Source organism: Triturus cristatus, chromosome 7 (assembly GCF_964204655.1).
Source record: "Triturus cristatus chromosome 7, aTriCri1.1, whole genome shotgun sequence".
NCBI classification, from domain to species: Eukaryota; Metazoa; Chordata; class Amphibia; order Caudata; family Salamandridae; genus Triturus; species Triturus cristatus.
Genome location: NC_140590.1, coordinates 334,246,795 through 334,266,096, shown reverse-complemented (window position 1 = coordinate 334,266,096; position 19,302 = coordinate 334,246,795). Strand labels below are relative to the sequence as shown.

The 19,302-nt window shown below is 43.8% G+C and overlaps 1 protein-coding gene across 1 annotated transcript in view; it reads left to right on the top strand.

The window, feature by feature from the left end:
- The first annotated feature begins 3,356 nt into the window (after positions 1 to 3,356).
- Positions 3,357 to 19,302, top strand: part of GRWD1 (glutamate rich WD repeat containing 1) — a 42,058-nt gene continuing 26,112 nt past the window's right edge. The window contains exon 1 of the mRNA XM_085616461.1: positions 3,357 to 3,619. Coding sequence (XP_085472587.1) covers positions 3,376 to 3,619 — 244 coding nt within the window. The 5' untranslated portion in view covers positions 3,357 to 3,375. The remainder of the gene's footprint in view (positions 3,620 to 19,302) is intronic.

The following is a 19,302-nucleotide window of genomic DNA, read 5'->3' as shown; positions in this document are numbered from 1 at the left end:
CAGGCAGCTTAACAGTTGACAATTTTTGGGGTCTCAAGCTTCCCTACTTATAATCTATTTCGAAACACCAAGCGTGATTTAGAGTCTACGTTTTTTAAGTATATGTTGTGGTCTGCTTCCCTTTAAAGTGCCCGCATCTCTGCCCTCTTTTCTTCCAGAAATCTGTCTGTTACAGAAGGAGCAACTCCAAAGCCATTAGCCCCACAACAAAGGCCATGGAAATAACTACAGATCACACTTGGATGTCAGCCACAGTGATAAGTGTACCAAAAATTTAGCCCAGGGCCTGAGACCTACTCTTTATGATTCTCTTATTAGCCCTATCTCCTTCCCAAGATGTGCCACGGCCCCTTCCTTGTGACCTTCCTCTGAATCAAAGTGCATCCTTTGAAGTGTACTGGGGGAGCCTGTCTCTCCCTTCTCAAGTGTGTCTCGCCCAGCTCACAGGAATGCAAAAATACACAGTTCTGTATGGGGGGGGGGGGAATACCTCTACCTCCTTTTCGCATGTTTCACTATGCAGTATGGGTTTCCTAATATAGAACCCATAGTCTGCCATGCTTTGTACCATTTACAGGCCCAAATATGCCCAGAGTATGCACACATGCACTGCACTGCACAGCACTACTTCCTTCATGTATTGTACTCTTCACATGCATACATACAGCCAGCACATGCATACAACATACATTTGCTAAACAGTACTGCATTATCCCTGTATTGAACCATTTACAGGCACACATACGCCCAGCACATATACACACCATACATGTACTGCACGGCACTACATTCTTCATGTATTGCACCACTTACAGGTACATGTACACCCAGCACATGCATATAACATGTACACACTGCACAATCCCTAAATTGTATCATGAAGAGGCACACATACACCCAGCACATGTACTCCACACATACACTGTGCAGCACTACACACCAAATGGATGTGGGCCAATGGTGAGTTAACCACACAGCAGCAGAATTTTAAACGAGTGACCCTATAGGCCTCGCTCCAGTGACATAGGTAAAAAAAGATCACTACACTGCCACTACCCCACTCGTGCTACCTAACTCCTGGTAAAAGAGGTAGCTCTTTGGGTGCCCCTCCTGGTCCAAGACTGCAAGCCGTGAGACAGGTATATATCATGGTGAAAACACATGATCTGTGTTAGCCTATGACAACAACATGCGGAGGACCTTTCTGCCTCAACGGCATTACTCTGTGACTGTTGAGTCCTGTGCTGAGTATCCCCACACTACCTCCCTGAGAAGCCTGCCAACTGCTCGCCATCACTACCATTGAGAATCAAGTGCTTAAGGGGTTGTACCTGGCCTAGTTTGCAGAGCCATGGCAGGATGGACCCCCGGGACATCAGAGGCATATTACCTCAAATACCACAAATGAGACTCAGTATCAGCTGCTTGCCCTGTGATTCATACAAGCACTTTATCAACCCCCCAGCCTGACCTTCAACATCGGTTCCTTTCGATTGGCACCTCTGGGTCTCAGACAGTTCCCAGGGGTTCCATCCTGTTTGTCATCATCTTCAACAAAAGGACAATTTTGCCCTGCTCTCTCTACTAAAGAAAGTGAAACCATTCCTGCCACAAAGTGACTTCAGAATTGCCAATTAAGCCTTCATTCTCTTGCATCTGAATGAGTTAAAGCTCTGCTCTATAGCATTCCTGACTCCAAAAAGGGCACCCCTTCAAAGGCATTCTGCACACCGGCAACATGCCTCATCTTGATATATGACATTTCCCAAACTATGATGGATGTCTACGAGCTCCTATTGCCAGTCTGCACCATCTTTGAAACCAGTGGCATCATCTGCAAAACCCTTATGACCAGCATCTTTACCTATTTGGCTGACAATCAGACCATCTTCAGTGGCTCTCAACATACCTGCAATCCGGACACCAACAAACTGAAGGCAAAGAAGGAAACAATGAAACACAAATAACAACGAAGTGAGAGAAAGGAAAAAATAGACAACTTCTCCAGCTTTGCACCCAGGATCTGAAATGACATATCTTTATCAATCAGAACAGTTTAACTTACCCCAATATAAAGAATAATTGAAGTCCCACCTTTCCAAACATTACTACCACGCATCACAAGACAGTAAAATACTATGCTGCACTCACAGCCCAGTTACTCCTTTAATCACCCGTTGACTATATCTTTGCTTTTACCCTAGCCCACACAGCGCTGCTTTTTTGTCAAGGTTTGTGCTAGACAAATGCCACACACATACGTAGAGAATCAAGGGCGGCATAATATGACCAGTTTCAAAATTCAAATCCATACTGTATTCCAGTCAGCAACATAATGCTGAGGGCTTTGTAAATATATTTTTCCCCTTGAATTTGGTATATGACAACTTGACAAACTAAGCAGCTGACTTGTTTGGTTTATCGGTGTATTTGTAACCCATAACAATAAGCGATCTGTGCTTGTACTGTTGTTAATTGTGCTGCACCCATCCAGTGAGAGTGAGGGAATCTTGCAATGCTGATGTTCGAATCATAATGCACCGTCAGACCTGCAAAGTAGCTCAAGTCAAGTGTGACACCTCCAGTAACACCTGGTGTTTTAGTCATCAACACTTAATTTGCTGCAATTTGTAAGCACATATTTTCTATGCTAATACACAAACTACAAGTCCCAGTATGCAACTTGTTTTAGGTTAACACAGAGTCCTTACTACAGGGGTCACATGTTGACAAGGGCCACTTCGCTGCTACACATACCTGTAACGTGCTTAATTTTTAGGACAAGCACGCACTGCTGCTAACAGTATCTATCCGTATCTTTTTTAGTTTATTTAAAGACGCCAAAACGAATTCTTTCTTCCTCGTTTTTCTTTTTTAGTTTATTTAAAGAAACCAAAACGAATTCTTTCTTCCTCGTTTTTCTTTTCCTCACATATTTTCGCTTTCTCCGCCTCTTGTTACAGATTTTTCTCGTTTTGGCTGTGTCTACCTTCGTTTCTTTATTGTATTCGCTGTTCCTTTTATTTGGCTCAACGTACTTCCCCTCGCATATTTGCCATTATTTTCACTGCCTCAGTGTCTTCCGTTTCTTTCCTTGTCCATTTCACGTTCACTTTTTGCATTTCTCTAACCCCTCTGTCTGACTTTTTTCAGTACGAGCACTAATAACTTAAAAGTTATTTACCAGCCTCCACAGCCGAAACAGGATGGAAACTGAAATCGTTCAGTGTATCAGATGAAACACAGCTTGACTGCCCAACGAAGGGCACGAACATTGTGGTTGGAGGCGGCTCATGTTTTTAACAACAGCCAATGGAAGACAGCAATGTTTCAGCCAATCCGAGCCTGCGTTGCCTTCTCCCTTCCTTTACCAAGATGGCGGAGAAGAAGCAGGGCACGTGTAAGGATATCGTAAGAAAAGAGGAGGAAGAAGACGAGTTTATGGAAGGGACTGGTAGCGAAGATGATGAGGATGACGGGGTCATCATGGAGGAGGAAGAGGATGGTGGTGATAAGAGCCCGAAGAAGGTGTATGTTCCTGGCCTCGAGCCATTGCAGGATGGTGAAGAGCTGGTGATGGACCATGAGGCATATGTGTTATACCACCAGGCGCAGACAGGTGAGGGGGATCGGAAGATTGTCTTGTGTCAAAGCAGCTTTAACCTGTACACATAACATTGACCTAGACCTCTGCAAGGGAGAGTTGACACTGGCCGCTTCAGCGGAAGGTGCAAAGAAGCACTTCTGACAGTGCTTTAAATGGGCAGGTGCTCTCCGGTACTGAGTACTGGCACTTTTCTATTTTGAGAGGGACAGTACCTGCACTTCTCAAGAAAAACGTAATACTTTTAATTGGAGAGTACTGGCACTTCTTAAAAACAAGCAGGCACTCTGGTACAGAGTACCTGCACTTCAATGTTTCCATTACAAGCACTGACTTCTGAGTGTCGTAAGACAGCGAGAATGGGGGGGGGGGGGGGGGGGGCGGGGATCGTGCTAGTTACCCATACTGGTAATGGGACATTGGTTGCGCTATTCAGAAATACGTTTATTTGTATTTATTTTGAGGGTTTTATAGAGCGCGAACAAGATCCTTGCGGATATCGGAGCGCTTTATATTAAGCAACTGTTAGTTATACAAATAATAAATGCAGGTAACTCACGTATACATAACATCTTGTGCAAAAAGCAGTAGGGTACATAACAGGAACATCCCCATTGAGTCAAGTCAAGGGCAGATAAAGTGAGTAGGATGTTTAGTTGGACCCTTAACATAGTAAGGATTACTAGTAAGGGAGCTGTTGGTCTCGGAATTTATTTAGTCTGTGTTCAGGTGAATTTTGCCATGAGAATCGCTTTAACTTCCTTTTTGAAAGATGAGGTAGAGGCATTCAGTCTGGTTTCTGGGGGAAGTGTATTCCATATCCTGGGCGTCATCCCCGAGAAGGATCGTTTATTAGGTCTCGCTGAGTCAGCGTGCATGCGCTGCTCGGAGAGACTTTAGTAAGTGAGGGCTTCAAAAAATGCTACCGCCGGCTACAGCTTGCAATGCATGTGCACGGGCGCGCGCATGCTGTGGCCGGCGGTTGCATTTTTCCCCCCAGCTTTTTAGCCAGCTTGCTAGAACGCGCAACAAGCACGGGCGCAGCCCTTGCGTGTTTTAACGCGTCATCGCGATCGCTTTCACAGCGATCGTGATGACTTTCGTGGCCAATGCTTGTTTTCATTACTTTGACACCGGCGCTGCCAGCCGGTGACAGTTCACTGCGTTTTACGGCGGTCTGCTCACCGCCACCTCATGCCAACCACTCTAGTCGTGCACGTCCGAGGTGTGTGGCTCAATTATTTAGCCTGGAGTGCTCACGCCCTCATTTCCTGCTTGGCTCACTGCCCCTTCGGATTACTGCAGGGATCCCATTCCTTTCCGCAAAGTGAAGAATACGGTTTATTCCTTGCATGGTCGAACATTAAGGTAGTTTTTCCGCTCTTTGCCTTAGTGTACCCAATTATTCGAGTCCTCCTACACAATTTAGGGCGCATTTTATTTATTCACTTAGATGCCCCGGCAAGATGTCCGTGAAGATTGTTTTACCGTTTCCTTACACCTTCCTACCACAACATGCTTGGAAGAGTCGGGCTTGCGAAAATGGTGGATTACGGGTCTCTTCACATTTTTATAAAGCGCTGCATGCCACAAGCTTTTCTTCACAGCACTGTTTCTTCTTGAACAAGGTCCTCGTAACGGTCCCTGCACTGCACTAATGGGTCTTTGTCCTTTTATTGCTACGGTGACTGAATAAGCTGCACCCATCCCACTAACTGTGATTTAAAACCATGAAAGGCCCCACTCTGTCATGGCCTACCCTACACCAAAATCGAGAGACAATTGCCAACTGATAACAAGCCTGCTGGCAGTGACACAGGCTTTTGGTGCATACAAATAACCTGCAGACAGTAAGGGTTAACAAGCATTGGCATAGCCAATAGGTGTCGCCTTTGGGACCTTTATAAGTGTTTAGTTATTTAGCACAATATCCTCGGTGCAACAACATCAACTGTTGCATGGCTAAACACTTATAAGCTCCCAAATGCGAGACATACTGGCTATGCCAATGCTTGTATGTTTTCTTCTTGTTGAACCTTTGAGGTTTCAGTAGTAGGTTTTCTGCACTCCTTGAGGATCTTAAACCACCAGAGATCGTCAGTTTATGTGCGAGGTAGCTGGTTGCATTATGATGTAGGGCCTTATGCGTCATGCACGCTATTTTTAGATGAATTCTGGCTTCAAGCGGTAGTCAGTTCAAGGATTTTAAATCTGGGGAAATGTGGGAACTTCTTTTCGAGCCAGTGATGAGTCTCGCTGCAGCGTTTATTGAGGTTCTTAGGGGAGCTGTTGTAGCTTTTGGAAGGCCACATAAAGAGACACTTTTGTGCTCCACTCGAGGGATAACTAGAGCTTGTACTGCCAGCTTGAAGTCGTTGAATGGCAGGAAGGGTTTCAGCTTCCTCAGTGTGTTTATCTGGAAGTTTGCTCCCTTTGTAGCGTTGCTAATGTGTTTTTGCATAGTGAGGTTGCTGTCCAGAGTAATTCCCAAAGATTTAGTTGAGTCCACAATGGTTGGTTGAACGTTGAGTGCAGTAAGATGCTTGATCAAGTCTTGCATTAAGGGGACTTTGGCGGGTGGAGCTATAAGGAGGAATTCTTTTTTTAGACCGTTCAATTTGAGATGGTTTTCTGCCAGCCAGGTCTGGGTGTTTCTGAGCGTAGAGTTAAGCAATTTAATGTCTTCTAGGGTGTTGATCTTAAGATAAAGTTGTGTATCGTCCGCGTACATATGAAATTGCACGTTCGACGCATGTAGAATTTTGGTGAGAGGTTCCATGAACAGGTTAAACAGTGTCGGAGATAGTGAGGACCCTTGCGGGACTCCCAACGTTACTGGTAAGGGTTTGGAAAGAGTGTTATTGACCTTGAATTTTTGTGTTCGGTTATGAAGAAAAGAGGTAACCCAGTTTAACACTGACCCCGATAGACCCATTCTATGGTTCAGAAGCTCTATCAGATTCTCGTGTTTGACCGTATCAAAGGCTGAGGGTAGGTCTAGTAGGATGAGCAGGCATGATCCGTTCTGGTCAAGGATTTGTAGCGCATCGTCAATAATGTGTGTCATGGCTGATTCAGTGCTGTGACCTGCTCTGAAACCTGATTAATGTTTGTTTAGAAGTTCAAAGTGATCAATATGTTTAGTCAATTGGTGGTGTACACATTTTTCAAGTAGTTTGGCCAAGGTGGGAATATTGGGTATAGGACGATAGTTGTTAAGGTCCGTAGGGTCAGCTGTTGGTTTCTTTAGGATGGGTGAAACCTGTCCTACTTTGAGGGAGACCGGGATGCAGCCTTGTTGAAATGAACTGTTATTGATTTTGGTCCAGAGCGGCAGAAGCCATGGGGTTAGGTCTTTAACAGCGTTTGCAGGGAGAGGATCGGTGAGGTGATTGGCAGGCTTCACGGCATTGAGAATCTTGCCTAAAGCCTCTTCAGTGTAAGTATCAAAGGAAGACCCAGTATGCATCGTTTTTTAGGTCAAACTTTGAGGGCATTTGGTGTGGCGCGGTTGGTAGTGAGGTGGAGGTTTTCGTATGAGGAGCGGTGTGTAATAATAGGTCATTTAGGAGATCCTTCTTGATGTTGTCAGTCTTCTCATTAAAGAAGGCAGAAAATTCTTCACAATTGGGTTGCGGACGGGCTATGTCTTGTAGCCGTTGAGGTGCGTCCTTAGATTGAGTTTTGATTAACTTGAAAAGTTTTTTGGGACGATTTCTTGCTTGGTCTAATTGGTGACTGAAGAAGTCTGCTTTAGTGTGCTTGATCTTTTTGTAGTAGGCATTTCTCTTTTTCCTTAATAACTTGAGGTGATTAGCAGATGGGACTGATCTCCAGTTGTGTTCTAAGAGACCGTCTATCCTCATTAAGTAGACCGTTGTACCAGGGCTTAGAGTCTTTAGTGGAGACTCTCTTTAGTTGAAGGGGAGCTACCTCGTTAATTATCGCGGTCATGGAGTTGAGGTAGTGGTTTGTGAGATCCTGGACGAGGTGCTTACAGGGGGCCGAAGCAGGTTGTAGCTGGAGGAGGGTAGTGGGTTGGGGTTGAGTTTTTTCAAGTCTCTTTTCCAGATCTTTGGTTTTGTGGATTAAGCCGAGTTGAGTTTTACTGTTTCCTTGATAAAGAAGGTGATTATACGATGGTCCGACCAGTCACAGGGTTGGATCGACTCCAAGTGAATGATGTCAGTTTTGGAGATTATAAGATCAAGGGTTGAGCCTTTATTATGTGTAGGGCTGTTGCAGGTTTGGGTGAGGGCTAGATCATCCAGGAATTTTTGAGACTATTGACCACTGCGTCATTGTTGTCCTACCAATGGAGATTGAAGTCTCCAAGGAATATTTGGGTATTTTGACGCCCGTTGTTAGTTGAAATCATATCCATGAGGTGTTCAGTGAAGAGGAGGTTTCTCCTGGTGGATGATAGATGAGGTGAAGCGAGCATACTGGTTTGCCGTTCCTGCTAATGTCAAGGCATATGTATTCGCACAATGGGAATAGGCGATATGGCTCTGTTTACACTGATGCTGCTACGATGTATACAGGCTATACCTCCCCCTATCTTGTCCGTTCTGTCCAATCTAATGATGTCGTAGTCAGGGGGCACTAGAATGTCGATGAGTGGGGTGGAGGATTATGTTGGCCAGGTTTCCGTTAACATTATCAGGTCCAACTCCTGTGAAATGATGAGGTCAGCTATATCAGCTGCGTGTCTAGAGGCAGATCTACAGTTTAGAAGTGTGCATTTAAGACGGGGTGAGATGAGGGAAGAGGAAGGGTCCTGAGTGAAAGGGATTCTTCTTAGGTTGTTATCGCTGACTCCTCTATTGTTGTGTGTAGAGGACCTGAATGGGTTGAGGGGGATAGCAGGGATGGTCATCTGAGAGGATTTAAAGGAGTTCGTGAGCGAGGGTTCGTAAGAGTGTAGAAGTGAGAGAAGATAGGTCTCCGAGAGCGGATTGATGCTTTGCATTGGGCGGGTTAATGTATTGAAGAAGGGAACTGTTTTCCAACTGGGTGGAGTACGTTTAGAGGTGGATGTTAGGTGGTACAGGCGCTCGCTCGATTTAGAGGTTCTTGAGGGAATAGTACGCCATGATTGTCTCGACATCACCTCCTTAAAAGAATGGAGCTCTGTTTTGATTTGGTGAAGTGCGGTCATAATTTCATCTAGACTTGGGTCTGGTGCGGTTATGAGTGAGGTTGGTGGCTGTGTTATGCATGTGGATGGCTGCGCTGTGGTCCGGTTGGGTGTGTGAACAGGTGCAGGTTTGCATAGTGTTGGAGGCAGTGTTGTGCGTGTGGGTGGGTGAGTCGTGGGTGTAGATGGCTGCGTTGTGGGGGTGGCTGGCTGTTGTGTGGGTGTGGGAGTGGTGGGAATGGTAATTGGGAGTGTGGCTTGCTCTGATGGCCTGCATGGGCATTACTTTGCGCTGTGGAAATGACCATTTGAGTCTCCTATCCTGAACAATTTAATAAAGTTAGGAGTTTGAAATTAAAGAATGATTGAGATGTCCCTCCTATCAGAGGCGCAACTAGAGCCAAATTTCAGGGGTGGGGGGCTGAAGCCCAGGTCACAAGTCCTAAAAAAAGAAGTGGGGGGGCGCTGACGTCATGACAGGAAGTGACGTAACGAAAGGTGGCTTGCACCATCAGACTCATTGCCTCCCCTCGCTCACCCCTTAGATGCGATTGCATCAGAGAAGCCAGCGCATTAGCAGCGTTCTAAATGAGCTCCGATCTCGCCCCAGAGAGGCCAAAGAGTGAATGTGTGGCTCCATTAGCTCCAGTTATCGAGCTCCTGGTAAAATAAGTGAGGGGACGCCGTCCACCCACATGGTACCCCGACTCGAGCCCTGCTGAAGCCCTTTAAGTCCTGTGGGCGTTGCGCGCCTGCCTCCTATATACAACAAAGACACAAATGGTACGCATTCGGTGGGAAGTTGTTTATTTCTTTAGAATGGGGGTATATTTCAAACGATACATTCGAAATGATGGAATCAGAAATCAGGTAGAGTTTGTTTGAAAGGCCCGCACCATAGCATCTGTTGATAGTGAAAGCCTCTTGGCTAGAGCGAGGTATTGAGACTGCGTGGCTGAATCGACCCAGCTTGCAGTTTGTTTATGCAGTAAGCACATGACTGAGTTGAAAGTTACACACTATGGGGCTTATTTTCAAGAGGCCTGCGCCACTCAGGATTCTCAATTATATCTATGAGGCGACGCAAAGCCACCCTGCGTGGCTTTGCATGGCCTCATAGATATGGATTATTGCAAGGCAGCACTTTCCTTACGCTGCGTCAAGGAGGTGTTCCGTGGGCGCTGCAGTGGGTTTTCCCAGGTAACACTCATGGATTTTGATGCTGCCTCAGATTTACAAAATCACGTAAACCTAGGGCAACGCTGAAACCTAACGCCTCCTCAGAGCAGATGTAACGAGGATAAATGTTTTAATTTCTCCTCTTTCCAAGTGTGCATAGAACGAAGAAAACTCCTCTCAGGCTTGTTTTTGTGTAGGAAGGTGCCACTTCCTGCACAGAATTAATCCTGAGAGAGGTTTTCCTCGTTCTATGCAGAAACGCTTGCACTATGGTGCAAGGGTGCCTGGTTGGTGCTAAGCACTGAATAGTGTGCCGGCGCTGACTGAAAGGACAGGATTGCACCGTATCTCGTAAATGCGGTGCATTCCTGCCCTTTCAAATTAGTGTAGGGCAGTGCAGCAAAAAGTCTTGCAGCACTGCTCTACACCAATTTGTTTGTAAATGAGACCCTGGTTGTGCAGATTAAACAGGCATGAGTGGGACGGTCCATTAGAATGCAAATCACAGCAGTGGCCTGCGAAACCCATGTCTCCACTTTTTATTTCCAAGCAGGAATTTTTGTATTAAACTAGCTTCTGACTTTACGGAATAGAACTGATATATATGTTGAACAGAGGTGTGCACTTTAGACTGCTTAGCTATCTTAATAAAATGTAATTCTTCATACTAAAAAGCTTGAGAGATCTCATAGGATCAATAGAGCTTTTTGACTGCCCATTAAGCAGCAGAGATTGTACAGATCCAGGCATCGTATGTCAAATATAGTTATTTCATGGTACACAAAGTCTAGACTTTTGTGTTAAGAACAGCAAAAATTGTTCTTAGGTTGAAGAATTATAGCTCATTTTATTAGTTAATGCTCGATAGTTTTGCAGGACTGAGCATTGTCAGTAACAGGGATCATAATTACCCAATTTATTGATCTCGTATTGATGAAAGGCCAGTTGACTGTTCCACACTTAGGTAAATGAACCATCTTGCTAGCGAATATCAACAAAAGTAGCAGTCATTTAGGGTGTAGTGGTGTACAGGCCTAGGCCTTCAGAGCTGGCCATAGAACTGAATAGAGTAGAGTGTTCAGGATGAGCTTTCAAAAGGCATAGCTATCAGAAATGCTACACACATCTGTTGCTTTGTAGAGTAAACCTACCTTCAGATTGATATCTCAACAGATTAAGCCAACATGAATATGTTTTATCTGTCAGATTCCATGGATCTCACTCTTGCTACGCCTTAAGTTACACATCTTCTAGCCTCATGCTTGTGACGGCAATGCTACAGACTGGCTGCAAGGATCGTAGAGCTGTAGGTCAATAACTGCATATCTATCTCTTGGCACAGAACTCTAGGAGGCTTATGCATCTGGCTGGGTTCTGCTATCGCACAGTTTACCAGAACAACGTCTATGACAGCTTAGCTATCTAGCTCCTGCTGATGCTGGCATTTTACAGCAAATCCCTTTCGGTTTACAAGGCTCTCATAGACACATACTTTGGACAGTGGTAAACATGTCCCTCACTATACAGATAACTTACAGGGTAAGGTTTCTGACAGAACACATAAGCATCAGGTTACAGGAATTTTATAAACCTCAGCTTTAGACAGGAAATCTGATCCTTGGATTGCAGGTCTTTAAGAAGATGGTAGTTTACAGTAAATTTGCTATTGGGATGCACAGATCTTAACCTTATGTCTGACATCAGAGTGATCTCTCAGTTACCAAGAGAGTACAGATTCGGGCTTCTTACATTTAGCACCCCTCCAGGCTTGATAGTATTTAGATGCTCAGGCCTTTTGTCCACAGTGCCAGCCGTCATTTTACAGAGCTCTAACAGGCTCACACACCTTACAGCAGAATTTTTGCTTAGGCTGCACAGACCTCACAGGCTCAGGCCGTTGAGAGGTGAGCTGTCATTCGGGGTACACCGTTTTTAGAGGTTCACACCCCTGATAGTAATGCTAGGTGTCATATTACATATCTTGTAGGCGTATGCCTATTAGAGCAGAGTTACCACCCACTTAATATAGATATTACATGCATTTCACAGCAAACATATCCATTGTGGTACATATTGTACAGGCTTAGATCTATGACAGCAACGCTGTCCTTCTAGTTACACCTTTGTTGCAGGGTAGGGTATGTCATAGCACAAACATTTCTTGGTTTATTCAAATATGCAAGGTTCAAGCCTTTGAGACAGCAGAGCTATTATTCAGGTTACCGAACTATTGCCTATGCAGGCAATTGAAAGCATAGCCACCCCTCGGTTAACACTCTCTTGCGGACTAGGAATTTGAACATCAACCTTGTCCCTCATTGTAAAAAAAGCTCCTACAGGCAAGTAAGTATTACAAGAACTATCTATCAAGATCCTTCATGCATGTGCTCCAGATAGCAGAGCAGTTATTTAGATTTAACATCTATTACATGATTAGGCATTTGAAATGCCGTAGCCTGATACTGCAGACCATCCCTTTGAGTTCTTACAAACTTGTATTCTCAAAGCAGAGCTATCTCTAGAGTTACACAGATCTTTCAGAACTATATCTGTAACACAAACATCCTTTAGGTGGTCTTAGGTAAAAAATAACCTGTCCATGAGAGAGATGCTCTAAATGACTGCCTAAAAGTTTTGAAGATCTCATCAGTGGGTCCCCATTCTCAATGATTGTGACTGAAAAAAAGGGAGGGAGAGATCTTGTAATTGTGAATTTTTAGAATAATATCTTTGATTCAACGCTTGGTAGTGTTGCAACAGCTCTTGATCATGGTCATGAAGCCTTCTTAGGTTCTTTTCACACGGATTTTGTATTAGTAGGGGTAGGTGATTTTAAACATCCAGGCATGTGCATTATCTGCCACCCAGGCATGCAGTCATATTTATCAGGATGGGGTGGGCAACGATCACTTCTGCCACAATGGGGAAGCACTGAACTCTATTATCTCTAAATATGACCTTCAATTACTTAGGCATGGCTATGATATAAATTCCAATATAGATCATGCATTGATGTCTGTCTCTGCTAACGATATGTGTAGTAACCCCAGTATTGTACCCTCAATTTTTAGCGACCACAATCTATTTACATTATCCTTTTTCTTTTGGGGTCAGAGGCAGGCCTCATTTCATACAGTAAATAGTATTAACTCAACTAGGGTATACGGAATAAGACTCAAGTGGACGGGTAGTAACCCTAGTAGGATTTTACAGAAAATAATAGTGAACAATTTTAAGGAAATAACTTATTGTCACCAGGATTGCTATTTTACCAAATATATTAGCAGAAAACCTCAGCCATAATATCAGTTCTATAAAATCACTCCTGACTCATTACCCAAATACCTCCGGGAATAAGAGAAGGGGATGGTTTGATAGTGCTTGCACTAAAGCCTTCCAGTCACTTAAATATGCTCCAACTCTCTACGGGATATACTGGCCATTAAGTCCCTGCGGAATAAGTATAAATTAGCTTTAGTCACTAGGAAAAAAACACTCCAGGCCGAAGCATGGGAGAATTTGGCCAATGCTGCAGAAAATAGGAACACCAAACTTTTTTTGGATACAGTGAATGTACCCTTTTTAAAAACATGTTGACATCCCTGAGCTCTGCTCTCTTGTCCCTTGTGATAGATGGTTGACCCATTTTTCTGAAACTTTTAGACAAAGTGATTGGGACGCCACAGGGCAAGACTGGGCGCCGTTGTGTGAGGGGGGTGCCTCCCCCTGAACATTACTAATGGAGAAGTTTATCTGGCTATACAGGCTAGTGCTGGGGGCCGGACCTCGGGCCTGAATGAGGTGCCAGTAGATGTTTTTAAATCTGCCCCTGAGCTGTGGGGGCCTATCCTCGGGTGTTTAATACAGCCGTAATAGATCCGATCCCATCTTCTACTGTACCCATATTTAACAAAGGGGATAAAGCAGACCCAAAAAACGATTGCCCTATTTCTCTCCTGGACTCCTCCGTGAAAGTAATGACGAGAGTCATGTTAATAAGATTGAAGGAATGGGCGCAAGAGCATTATATTCCATCCCCGGTACAGTTTAGGTTCAGAAAACAGCTGGGGACTATTTAACAATGTGTCAATCTAGAGCTACAAATCGGTAAATATACTAGGGCTAAGGCAGGCACACTTTATTTATGTTTTGCCAATTTAAGTAGCGCCTTTGAATTGGTCAACCATATTTTACTATGGTCAACTTTGATCTCCCTGGGTGCTCCCAGGCCAATCGTTGGGTTTCTTCCCGTCTTTATGGGAACCTTACTAGCCTCGTTTGGTTTGGGCCCCAGAGGGGATGTTTGACCAAATTTAAAGTGGGGTGAGATATTCGGCAGGGGTTTGTGTTAGCCTCAATATTATTATCCCTTTTTAATAATGGGGTAGATAGTTACCTGTATTGGGTGCAGGCAGACGCCCCGGGGGCGACTGGTTGTCTGATACCTGTACTCTTATATGCTGACGATGCAGTATTATTAGCACAAACCCCAGTTTGCCTCCAGAGACTGATGAATGCTTTTGCAGATTTAATGACCTCCAAGAAAATGGTAATTAACAAATCCAAAACATTCACCATAGCTTGTGGGCCTAAGCATAAATCGTTTTTTAGGTTGCGCCTGGAGGCAGCGTGCATGCGCTGCGAGGCATGGTGTAAAGTTAGAAGACATCCACCACACGCCCACCGCTTGCGATTGGTTACATAGTCCGTCCTTCTAAATGCCTTTGTGTTGGTTTGTGGATGCAGTACATTTGTCCCACCTTGTACCTGTTTTGTGTTTGCTCCTGCTGCATAGATCCTTTCAATACGGGCCATATGTTTTGGTACCCGCACTACTTTTTCTTTTGCCTCAGCTTTTTTTTATTTTTATTTCCTGTTGTGTTTTACTTTGCTCCCGGCCCCCTCCCGTTGTCTGTGTTAACCATGCTCCCACCCTTCTCCCCTTGTCCTCATTTCCTTTGCTCCCGCCCTCCTCTCGTTGTCGGTGTTCAACATGCTCAATATCTGCCGATGTGGGTTAAAGTGGTGGTATACTACTTTCACCACCCCACCATCAGGGTTGCTGGCTTACTAACACAATTCCCCCCAAAAAAGACACACGACCGACCCTGAGGAGAAACTAGAGTGCATGAGCATAGATGGAGCTGGAGACTGTCAAGAGAATGGATAGGCTACAGTGGTCTGATATTGACTAAGGGAGCTTAACAAGTGTGAACAAGTGTCAAACTGCACTCCGAGCACTGTAACTTTACGGGGTGTGTTATTGTTATGCCTCTTTATTGGTACTCAATGTCTCTGCTTTCGCAAGAATGGAGTGAAACTCAAGACCTGGAATACACTGCATGTTTCAACGGTGACAGATCAGCTCATCGATCCAGCCTGCAGCCTAGCGTATGCACCTCTTTGCTTTGTAGGGTGTTTTGTAATGCTCAGCTTGGCGGTATGGGGGTCCTCAGAGCACAAAGATTTTATCACTGATACCTTTTAAAAGGCACCACAACAACAGCTATAGAATCGTTTAGCGTACTGTTAAGTTAACTAGAATGGCGATTGTGTAGCGCTTATTGTATATATCGTTATTGCATTATCAAAGTTATTTATCTCCGCGGGTTGCACATGATATTTGTGTTTGCTCCTGGGGATGTGTGTGCCTGTAGCTTTCCATGTTGAGTCCTAGTGCCATATGGCCTCATGGGTCCTCCCTCCCTGCCCTGTCCCCGTGAGATGAGGCTCCCATATGGCCATGTCTCCTGTCTCGTGCCTGTCTGTGGGTGAATGAATTACAAAGTGTGACGAGGGAGAGGGAATCCCAGGCGCTCGACTGGGGCTGTGAATTCACATTTTGCAAGTGCCCCTGAATGGATCTTTGTAATGATGTATTTTCTCAAGCCTCAAAGAGAACGCTTAACAGATTACTTCGATATTACACAAAGTCACAATATTCATGCCACCGGATGTTTGTGAAGTTATGTTTTAAAAAAACGGAACCCATTACTCTTTAAGGATTTCCATTTTTACTAAAAAAAAAAAAAAAGCTATGGAGTAAGGTGGCAGCTCCAAATTCTGGCTCGTTTTTGACCAGAGAAACTGAAGCGCTATTTAGCAGTTTGTTATTTATTTGTGACGTAGCTGAAATGATGCAAACACAGCTTTCTCGCTGTCTGTCCTTGCGCATATTCAGGCTTATTCGCAGTTTCTGATTTGATCTTTTATTGAAAGCTGTTCAGACTTCATTAAACAAGAACTCAGCCATGCCAGTAGTTTGGTTGTCAGAAAGCTCAACACTCATCTGAGAAAGAGTCCCCAGTAAAAAACAAACATTTCCTCTGCCTACATCGAGGAAATTCAGACAGTATTTTTCTCCGGTTTAGTGTATTCACAGCCTAGATTTACAGCATGATCGTCCAACTAGTTTCTGACATGCAGTGGGTGTAGAATAGTGTAAGATAGAAGGGTGAGAGGCAAAGCTAGTAGCTCTAGCTAAACCCTTATAAGGGCCCAAAGGCGAGACCTATTGGGTATGCCAATGCTTGCTATCGATAGCACCCCAATTGTTTTAGTGAATTAGTTTTGCTATTTGGGTATCTTATTTGCAGGCAATGGCTAATGGTCACAACACGTTTTACATTTCAAAGCTAAAATGAGCAGGGCTTCGCAAGGGATTTTTAAATTCTTCTCAAAATTGGGGAATCGACCCATCAACGAAATGGTTGCAATATATAAAGCAAAAGGAGTGCCTACATCCTTATAGGGGCAGGTCTTTGGGGTTATGCAAACAGCACTGCCCTGCATGTAGAAAAAATAGTTTTTTAAAACAATTATTATGCTTACCTTCTTCTGTATCAAATACTATCTTACATTATGAGGTCGGCCTACAGTTTTTAGAAGATCTTCTTTTGGCCAGACCTTTGTTATTGCGGGCCTCTCTACGGGCTTAGGAAGAAACTGGTTTTCCCAGAACAATCATTTCAGATTGTTCAGCCTTGAATGATGCCCCAAGTATCTACTGGTTACTGTATATCAAGTCCCCCCCTCTGCACGCTGCTCAATTTATCTATCTGGTCAGAGCCTACAAAGTATTATTATTAGCTAAGAGGAGGATTAAAGAAACGTTTCTTCAGTGTAAATAGGATCAACGATCGATGGAAGGTAGGAACAAATCGGCAGTCGCCTTTTATAAGTCTTTGAACCTGGAGGAGGAGGTAAATGGCTATTTATCATATGTGACTCATATGCAGCATCGCTTTGGTAAGAATGAGATCTGGCATCGTGCACCATTTCGTTGCCTTTCCAACTATGAAATCCCATCCACTTGATATGGCTCTTTACCCTTGCAGTGACCAAAGCAAACCAAGCGCACTGCACTTTTTATTGTTTTGTAAATTTTATCAGAATCTCAGGTTTTTATCTTAAACCTATGTTTGTTGCACAGAATATTAGGTCACAAAGTAGCTATGAAATATTTGGCGACACTAAGTGAACCTTTTGTGTTATAATGTTGCCCTATTTATCTTGAAAGCTATTAATGTAAGGAAATGTATTATGCAATAGTGCAGCAAATTAATTTTATAACTATTTTGTATGTATTACATCAATAGGTTGTAATTGTTTTATGTACTTTTATGGCTGTTTCTGAAAGCCGAATAAAGTTTTACGAACGATCACTGTATGCATATGTTATGTCATTGCTGAGATGTATATATTTTTGAAAAAGAAAAAATATGTTGTACCATCATGAAAAGGTGTGATATGGTAAATGCTGCGAGTGGCACTCCTGAGGTGAAGAGGGTCAAACGGCTTTGCAAGGGAAGGGCTAGATACTTCCAGATATTAAGATCTTACACTGTTGGCCAGAAGGAGTTGGTCAGTGATTGTGTTCTTGCCTGGGAAGAGGTACTGATAAAGATGGTTTGCTACAGGATGAGGGCAATGTCAGTGGCAGGAGAGGGAGCACTACTCCTTGGAATAATGCTGGTGTTCTAGGAGCGCACATGCAGCAAGTAGGGAATTTCTAGTTTGAGACAAAAATAGTCAGGAGATTTGAAAGTAAACATGTAAAATTAATACTGTGCTCTACAACAAAATAATTAGTGTCGGAGAGCAGCTAAAGGTACACACAAGCAGCCTGTACCTGGCATGTGCCCCGAAGTGTACTTCTGTTAAAGTCTTTTCCGCGAGAATTCTGAAACTTTTATATTCATTCGAGTCAGTGAACATGTGCAAATGTGATTACATCATCCTAAAAGCTTTTGGTGCAAGTAAAACAAAGGAAATGGACTTAGAAGTGCTGGGGTTTGTGCTATTTGGTAGCCAAAGTATTAATATTCTGGTTGGTCTGGCGTCGGCATAAATTTGTGCCTTCTTCATAGGGCGCTCATTCTGCCATGGTTGCAATATGGGGAGGCCTTGCCTGGCAGTTTGGGATGGACAGTTCACACGAGGAGCAGGGTCAGTGGCACTGTGTGTGAAAAATGATGGGTAGGCATGTTGAGCAATTACATGTGGTTTAAACTACCCGTAAGCTTTCCTCTCATCACCTTTTATTGGATTGTTGCAATTTGGGGTTGCCACCTATAAACATTGGCATTGTCATCTGGTACGACTTGTTCCCTGGCCCCAGACTGTAAATTTGCATAGAGCAATTGTGGTGGGGACATTGAATCTGTATCGCAGCTCTTACACTTTATTTTCTAAATGTAAGTGGCACACTGGTCAGAACTGCTGGGTAACTGATATTTGGAGTGGCAGCAACAAATTGCATCTGAATATGACAGACTGGCACTGTTGGCGCAGGGATCCCACAATTTTAACACTCCAGAATTTACCTCCACACAACATCCAAAATTTGCTGAATCGGAGACAATGCTAAACCTCAGTTTCCTGTGGCAATGTGTCCCCGAGGTAAGGTACCTCCCAGCACACCCAAAAATCTGAAATACTGTCAAGTAAAAAGGCCCTCTCAGTAACTGAGTTCTAGATAAGAGAAATAGTTTAAAGAATTTAATACAAAACAATCAAAAAGGTGGTACAGAATAATTGCCATGAAGGCTTTCAGCAAATAGAATATTTTTGATTTTGCACTTCTCTTTGATTGTTTAAGTCCCAAGCAGACAGCAAATACAAAAGGGGAAATGAACAGCGTACATAGCATTAAGGAAAACTCTGGCTCACCCCCAAAATCGAAAGTTTTTCTACATTATTTTCGCATTGGAAATTAGTAAAAGTTGCAGAAATATTGTGGCATGGTCAAATGTGTTACATTCTTTCCTAACTACATGAATATTGATTCTGCTCACTCTATGCCAACCTGGAAATGGTTAAACTAACTAGATACATGAACAACAGCAAGATTTTATGAATGAACAGTGAGCTAGCGGAA